General features: G+C 35.3%; 1 protein-coding gene across 1 annotated transcript in view; it reads right to left on the bottom strand.

The window, feature by feature from the left end:
* Nucleotides 1-5,727: 5,727 nt before the first annotated feature.
* Pla2r1 (phospholipase A2 receptor 1) overlaps nucleotides 5,728-8,759 on the bottom strand; it is a 111,561-nt gene continuing 108,529 nt past the window's right edge. The window contains 3 exon segments of the mRNA XM_076866844.2: nucleotides 5,728-6,326; nucleotides 6,328-6,533; nucleotides 6,683-6,715. Coding sequence (XP_076722959.2) covers nucleotides 6,300-6,326; nucleotides 6,328-6,533; nucleotides 6,683-6,715 — 266 coding nt within the window. The 3' untranslated portion in view covers nucleotides 5,728-6,299.

Here is an 8,759-nt window from a genome sequence, read left to right as displayed (position 1 = left end):
GTGGTTCCCCACCCTGATTTTCTTGCCTCTCCCCTTTATGGGGCAAGGGCAACATGACAGAGACTTCATTCTGGGCTTGTCAGGATGGTGAGAAGTGACTTGTTTATGTTAGGCTCTGCCTGATGATCATATCGGAGGGCTCCTTAGGCATGCCTGGTGAGACTGCAGGTTTCAAAGTGGAGTTTTAAAATGAAGTTGCTTAGGCTAAGGCCTAAGGCCATCCTTACACCTCCATAGCATATTTTTAAAAAATATTTATTTATTTTTTTATAGTTGGACACAATACCTTTATTTCATTCATTTATTTTTTACATGGTGCTGAGGATTGAACCCAGGGTCTCGCGTGTCCGAGACGAGCGCCCTACCACCGAGCCACAACCCCAGCCCCCATAGCACATTTTTAGTCAGGAACTTCAAAACCCTTGGTGATTCACTAAGGTGATATTTCCTGTGAAGTCCCCACTCCCCCCTGACTCCTTTCTGGGAATCTTTTCTGGTTCTGCTTTCTGTTCTTTATCTCCCCTGCCCCCAGTCCCACTATCTACCCAAGCAAGAGCCCTGCTCATTCCCACATCTATAAGTTGGGTTTCCAGCTCTGACCAAGCTCTATCCTCTAAGAAGTTAAAATGTAAAGTTTAAGTGACCTCTGAGGACATGACCTCATAAACTGGGATTCAGGGAGCTCCAGCTAATTCACCAATCACCATGTGAAAATAATGATAAAGTCACAATTTCAAGGTTGGGGGAGAGGCAGGAGAAAACAGAAATGGTCCTTTAATAATTTGTCATATTAAATTCAAAATATATTTATTTGAAAAATATCTAGAAAAATATACACTGCATCCAATGTAAGTATGAGACATAATGGGGGAATTGGAAAAGGGCATTTTATATTAATTTTGGAAATTAATTTCCACTAATAAACAGAAACACAGGAAACAAATTGAAAATAGCATAGGCCAGGATGATGTTGTCATTGTTGTTTTTAAAGATATGGCATTGCTGCTTACAATTACAAGAAATGGATGATAATATTTTAAATGAGTTAACTTTGGTCCATCATGCTTACTTCATGGTGTGAAGAAAACAGCACTTGAATGACTTTTTTCCCTTAATTTGTTCTAAATTACAGCAAAGTGCTCTGCAAGAAGCAAGTGCTTGCGTTAATTAACTCTGAGTAAAGAAGGTCACTGGTATACAGAGGGCTCATTTTGTGGTTTTAGTTATAGATTTTCTTCTGCAATTAGAATTCATCATTAGGCATTGTAAGCACGTGCGGATTCTTGCTTTTTTATCCGGTACTTCAGAATTGGGCACATTTGTTGATTTTCCTCTAAAAACATTTAAAATGCAGCAACAATAATCGAACTGACTTATGGGATGAAACAAATGCACAACACATTTATAAGTATATCTAAAATACTGTCATTTTCTCTGAACCTGAGTATTATTATAGCTCAATTTTAAAAATTGCATATAAACGATTGTACAGTACTTCAAATTTTGCAACATAAAGAATTAACAAATCTGAATATTAGTCATTTTATATTGAATTGTGAGCACAGAGAAAAAAATTATAAATGCTGTAAATTCTTATATATTATCCACGATACCAAAAATTTAACCAAAGCTTTAAAGAACCATAAACAGCTAAGTTAATATTTCTAAAATAGATATACATTTTAATGCTTATTTCTAATGTTCACTTAATTTTAGTTTTTTTTAATGTAAGCCATTATTTTTACGCCTAAGAATGATAAGAGCCATACTACATGTTAATTATGTTGCTGATACAACACATGATATAATATAAATGAAAATTGTTTATGTAAGTTAGTGTTTGAATATCATGATGATGAACAATCCAGACTTATTTACCTCTTCTAATTCACTCCAGTGTTAACTAGGAATCACTATAAACAAGCTGACTTAAGTGGATTTAGCCACAGTATAAAGGTAATAACATGTCACTTCTGCGATCATGTTTTCCCTGAGGATTCAAAAGTTAACAGCACACAGATTTGGTCCATCTTTTTTTTGTAGTTGGCACTAAATGAAAAAGCTGCTTTCTGATTCAAACAGATATCAAAGAACTGTTTTATCTAAATGTCCTACCACTTATTAGGCTTTGCTTACCCTGCCTCTGACAGGGTTAATTAGTAACCTCCCTTTTTTTTTTTTTCTCCAGATTCTGTTCCTCTTTTTCTTGTTTGTATTACTTGAGAAGTATCCCATTGTCAAACCAATGAGCCAAATAAGTCAATGATCATAAAAACTCTGATTTCATTTTTAGTTAAAATAAACATGTTCATACTCATCTTCACTACTCAGAAATTCAACATAGATAAAGCCAAAAGCTTTTTACCTTGATAACACACAATGTCAGTTTCTCAGCAGTATCTACACTCTCTTCATGTTGCTTTCACCAGATAGTCTTTCTAGAATTACATTCTTAGGCAATCGACAGTGGATGGATGAGCTAAGGTCTCAAACAAAGGTAGTTAGCACTGCTGCTGTTGCACTGTATGATACATGTCCATTTATCAATCCAGAGTATGAACATGGGGCCCAATAACTCATTTCTGACTCACTGTTTCATCCTTAACAAATGTATGAAAAGGGAAAATGTATGAAGGCAGGGAAAGACATGGGGCTCTTCAAATAAAGTTTATGATTTCTTTATTTGAAGAAACTTCACTGATACCAATATTTTGCCTTTTTATTTCTTTCTTTAGTGCCTTGGAGGAGTTTCCAAAGGCAAGCCATTGTAGTAAGATTTGGTATGAAATCTATGTTTTTAAAAAAGTTTCATAGATTTTTTTTTAAGGTAGAAAAAAACATTTATACAAAGAGAAGTGGGAAAGAAACAGAGTGGTATTTTAAGTCACTTCCTATCAGGAATAACACATGAAGTTAAAATTCTAGAAATTGAGATCCTTAAAAATACCCATGGCCCTGTGTTCCTTGGAAATTTTTATGTACCATCTAGTGTGTGTCCCCAGCTTGGAGACTATTGACTTCAAGATTGTATTTCAGTAGTACATGGGGCTTAGGGGTGTAGCTCAGTGGTAGAGCACATGCTTAGCATGTGCAAGGCCTTGGGTTCAATCCCCAGTACAAAAACTAAAACAAAACATAAATAAGCTCATAGAAACTACATAAATCAAACGTAGATATCCAGTTAACTTACTCTGTCAGCAACAGGTAGGAGACCCATTGGAAGACTCCAAGCATTTAGGAAATGCAGGTTCATTATACAGCAGGGACCTGTACCTATAAATGTCTGCATAAAACAAAGTCCTCCTGCTAGTTCACGTAGATGTGAGTGAGAAATAAACCTTTGCTGAGCTCTAATTCCAAGACTTGGGGATTGTTGATAGTGTTTAGCCTGTCCTGACTAATCGAGTAGCTGATGTGCTGGATAGGGTTTCTCCATTGTAGGCATGAAGTCACCTTGTAGCCTTAGACTGCGATGTCCTGTGAGGGTACTGAATGGGAATCACAGCCTGTTCTCAGGAAATGAGGCAGTGCCAGAGAAAGCCAGGCTAGGGCCCAATCAAAGAGAAGAGATTACAAACTACTCTACCTACACCCTCCTGGCAGTTGCCAACAGATCTCTAGGGAATGGGCCCAGACAGCTGCTCTCAGTGGATACCAGATGACACATGTCAGAGGTCGGTCAGTTATGGCCTTCTCCTCCCAGTATCAGAAGGACACAGCAACTTCCCGAATATTCAACTGCCATTTTAAGGAGGGAAAAGAACTCCAAGAACAAATGTTCATCCAAAGAGATCATCTAATCCACTTTTGATGGGGCAGGGATCCTTCAACAGAAGAAACATTTAACCTGGAAGAATACTGTTGGAATCAGAAATGAAGATATCCTAACTTGAAATACTCAATATTCTTCCTTACCCAGAGTTTATAAAGATACTCTATTAGTCATACGAAATGACTGACTTTTAAAAGGGGAGAACGTATTAGTTCTGTGTGAGTTTGTGACCCTACTAATCTTCTTTTTTTCTTTTTATGTTGTGACTATAAAATCTAGTTCAGATTAAAAATAGATATGAAAAAAGTTTTTAAAAGTATACATGCATTAGAAAGCATGTATACTTTTAAATATTTTAATACTTTCTATTTCTGAAAATTCAGCAACGGCCTAGAATACATGATTTGTTTAAAGGGACAGTTTCTCTGGAGATGTAGTTCAGTACTGAATATCAAAATACAGTTCAGTACTGAATATCAAAATACACTGACAAGCAATAGTTTTTTTTTTTCTTCAAAAGTACTTTCCTAATGACATCCTTTGTCAAATTGTTATGTGTGACTATATCCTTTGCCTGGAAGGCTGATTGGTTATAGTTTTTATCAAATCTGCAGAAAAGAGCAGAATTTTAATTTCACTTGACAGATTGTTACATTGAGCTTTTATGCCATCTGGTTAGTTCAAGTCAATTGTTATTCTTTTGGGTCGTAAATATACAACTTCCACATTATATGTCTTTGAAAAAATGAAGTCCTCAGACAGAAAAAATTATGAAAGTCGATTGTCCTATTGTGTAGACTACACAGCAGTAGCAAAAAACTGCTGTTGGAAGTTGTATGAACTATTTCAGTCCACTAGCACTCTGTCCTTAAGAGTATGCTCTTCAAATGTGTTTGTCAAGATGGCTTGTTTGCCACTTGGAAATTCATTCATATTTTCTCCGGGAGCTCCCCCTTGTGACTAGTGGTCACCAGTGTTGAGGCAGTTGGTTTTAACAATTAAAATGCATGCTCTCAGGGAGGCCCTGAGATTCCCTATTTCTGTCACAGAACTGTATTTAATTTTCCTAACTACTTACTGTTTTCTATGTATGGACTCTTTGCTGGGTGCTATTAATTTTTCCTCATTGGAGAATAAGTGCCACAAACACTGAGACCTCCTTGATTTGTGTACCTTGGTTGCTTCTTCTGTTTTTTTTTTTTTTTTTTAAGATTTTTTTTTTTTAGTTGTAGTTGGACATAATACCTTTATTTTTATAAATTTGTTTTTATGTAGTGCTGAGGATGGAACCCAGGACCTGAGCATGCTAGGAGATCACTCTATAAAGCTGAGCCCCAGCCCTAGCACATTGTTCTTAATAGGAGATCAGCAAACACTTCTGCAATGAGTAAACTTGTGACTATTGATATCGGAGCCATTTTTCTTTGTAAGAAATTAACAAAGGAAGATCAAACCTGTGATTTTTTTTTTATTTGATGGCAGTAATTAATATTGACTAACCAAACTAACTAGCCTAACACAAGGTATCTAGATCACTAGCAGAGGGCAATTTATTTAGTGCTTCCCAATGCAACCTCTAGTCTCATTCTTATGGGACTATAATTCAGATCCTCAATTTTTCCCTTTTAAATTCAAGTTTCATCTTTTGGTTGTTGAGAAAGTTATGTATTATTTTATATATTTATAATAAATCCCACAAATTTTTAATAGTATAAAAATCAATATATTCCTTTATCTATAAGGTATCTTTAAATATCAAACTTGATAAGTCATTTAGCAGTTGAAAGTTTCAGAGGTTCAGGTCACATTTCAACTATGTGGTTGCTCATGAAAGTGTACTGTTCAAGAGCTAATAGTACAGCTCTTGGTATACTGTTCAAGAGTATACCAAGAGCTGTACTATTTAAAGAAAGATAATTTTTCTTCCCTTTAGCTTGAGAAGTCACATCTACTAAAAATTAATATATACTTGAGAGCCCCAAAATTGTTTGAAATTTAGAAATTTAGAAATAAATTAGTATTTTTCAAATCTGCCTATTAGAAATGATTGACTTAGAAACAAACAAGAAATGTAAGAAGCCTATTTCTCTCCTATATAAGTGTAGAATTTAGAAATTTGTTTTATTTCCTCTTTCTTGCTTTTTTAATGAAATGAGTTTTGGTGAATGTCTCAGGAGGTACCAGCTTGATTTTACAATACCAAAAAAAAAAAAAAAAATTTAGTAGGATTATATTAGTGCAAAAGCAATTATTCACATTGGTTTGAGAGTTTTCAATAGGGGTTTCTTTTAATAGTTCCTGTCTTTCTGAATAATAATCATTATATAATTTCCCCTTTCTAAGAATGGATCACAGTTTATAATAATGAATAAATCAAACCCCACCTGATTTGATTACAATTAAAAGCCAGTAATCACTTTAACAATAGTTAAAACGGTGACACAATTCCATTCTTAAGGCATCTAGTTAAAGGGAAATACAGACAGAACTCCCCCTGCAGTCTTCTCTGCTTATCTCCAGAGCTGTGCTAGTCTCTGACTTCATTATCACTGGTCATTCTTCTCAAGGTCAGAAATGAGAATATTTTCTTCTAAATGTGTTGTACTAAAATTGGTTGCAGGATAGTAAGGATTCCGAAACGCTGCAAGTCTCCGGAAGAAGCCACTATTCTGCTTGTGTATGTAAAAGGACAGTGTGATAATCACTAGGATTATTATCAATATCAATGCAACTGCAAGAGGAATAATGCTGTGACTTGGTCCTGAATGAAGATTAAAAAAAATTAAAGAAAAAAAAGAAAAAAAGGAAAAATTTGAGTGACAATGAGGAAATATGAATCTTCTTACCTTTTTGCTTTCTATTTTATTGTTTCTAAGAAAAATCAAAATACTCCTTCTGCTCCAAACCTACCTTTTCCTGGGTGCTCCATTACAGTGTGAATATCTAAAAGAAAAGAAAAGAAAAAAAAGTTGAAATGAATTTTTTCTTTTAATTCAGCAAAATTATCTCATTACTTATAGCAAGGATCAGCATACTATGGCCCATGAGTCACCCGTTCTTATGAATAATGTGTTATTGGAGTCAGCCATATTCACTTACGTATTATCTGTGACTGTTTATGAGGCAATGCCAGTGTTGCAGAGATCCTATGGCCCCCAGAGCACAAAATATTTACTACCTGGAAAAGCTTAGTGGCCCTTCATTTATAGTGATCATTCTATTATTATTAGCATTACAAACGTATGCACTGCATTCTTCTTAAAAAATTATTTTGTACATATTTTTCTTTGTTGATGGACCTTTATTTTATTCATTTATTTATATGCGGTGCTGAGAATAGGTCCCAGTGCCTCACACATGTTAGACAAGCGCTCTACCACTGAGCCACAACCCTAGTCCTACTGCATTCTTTTCTAAGCCAAAGAATTCCCATCCATTGTGAGCACTGTGCTGCAATGGAAATGCAAGTAAAATACAGTCCCCACAAATCAGGAGCTCACAGGTTCTTTTTTTGTTGTTGTTTTAATCTGTTGTGGAGTTTATCCAGTAAGGATAACCTGTCTACATCTATGCAAGGATTTTACAGGCAGCATTTTCTCACCTCTGTGATTTCAAAAGTCTTGGGAAATGAATAATAGCTCCTCCAGTAAAAAAGTGAGATGGCTCCTGCTTTAAGATTTTTACTGTAAACATATATATTTTTCAAGTAGACTACCTCAAAATTCAACCTCCGCAACTTTTGATCTAGGTAAAGATCCAAAGAAAGATATAGAGGATAATCTGGAAGAAGACGAGTGAGTGGATCATGAGTGGAGGCGGTACCTTGAACTCTGTTTACACCTACTCACTCTGACAAACTTAAAGGAAACATCATTGTTATTACCTACAGCAAAGCTTCATTAAAAAACCTTGTTTCTATAATTTAAAAATAATGTCACATAATTTTACATCAAATTATTAAAAACATTTATTATTCTATGTGGGTAAAGATACTTCTTAGTGAAAGACAGTTAATAGATATTTATTCTCCTGATAAAGGCAGTGGAGGCATAGAAGGAACTCTTAGAGAATTGGGACTATAACCTTTGATGTAGCCTCAATTTGGACAAGCATTTTTCTCATCTGCAAAGTGGGGATTTTAAAAAATTTGTTCTTTTTAGATATATACCACAGCAGAGTATATTTTGACATATTATATACACATGGAGTATAACTTCCCATGGTTGTACATGATGTGGAGTTAAACTACTTGTATATGAACTGTTCATATATGAATATAGGAAAGTTATGTCAAATTCATTCTACTATCTTTCCTATTCCCATCCCTTCTCCCTTCCCATAATTCCCCTTTGTCTAATCCACTGAACTTCTCTTCTGCCCCTGCCCCTGCTTATTGTGAGTCAGCGTCCGAATTTCAGAGAGAACATTTATTTGGCCTTTGGTTTTTTTGGGATTGGCTTATTTCACTTAGCATGATCATCTCCAACTCCATCTAAAGTGGGAATATTTTAATTGCTCCACTATCTTACAAAGTTGCTGTGAAGGATGAAAGAGGTGTCACATATTATAAAAAGCTTTAAAGTCCTTACAGATATGAGGTTCTTCCGATTTGTTTTTTTCACTTTCTCTTTTTTAAAAAAAATACTTATTTTTTAGTTGTAGTTGGACACAATACCTTTATTTCACTTATTTATTTTTATGTGGTGCTGAGGATCAAACCCAGGGTCTTCCACATGTTAGGCAAGCCCTCTACCACTGAGCTACAGCCCAGCCTCTGATTTGTTCTTGATCTTATGTGCAGGTGGTAACTTAGGCACTTATAGCCCTAACCACATTTCCCACACAGAATGATACTCTATTGGAGCCTCAAACATTGATGTCCACAGCAAGTTTTTTTCCTCTTTCTCAGTGTCTAATCAGTCAGGAAGGCCTGGTGAGTCTCTCTTCCCACATCCCCCTTCTTTTTAACGTTGTCACTCAGGTTACA

The sequence above is a fragment of the Callospermophilus lateralis genome, chromosome 9 (genome assembly GCF_048772815.1).
Source record: "Callospermophilus lateralis isolate mCalLat2 chromosome 9, mCalLat2.hap1, whole genome shotgun sequence".
Classification (NCBI taxonomy): domain Eukaryota; kingdom Metazoa; phylum Chordata; class Mammalia; order Rodentia; family Sciuridae; genus Callospermophilus; species Callospermophilus lateralis.
The sequence above is the reverse complement of the archived record's forward strand: the minus strand, read 5'-3'. Positions and strand labels throughout refer to the sequence as shown.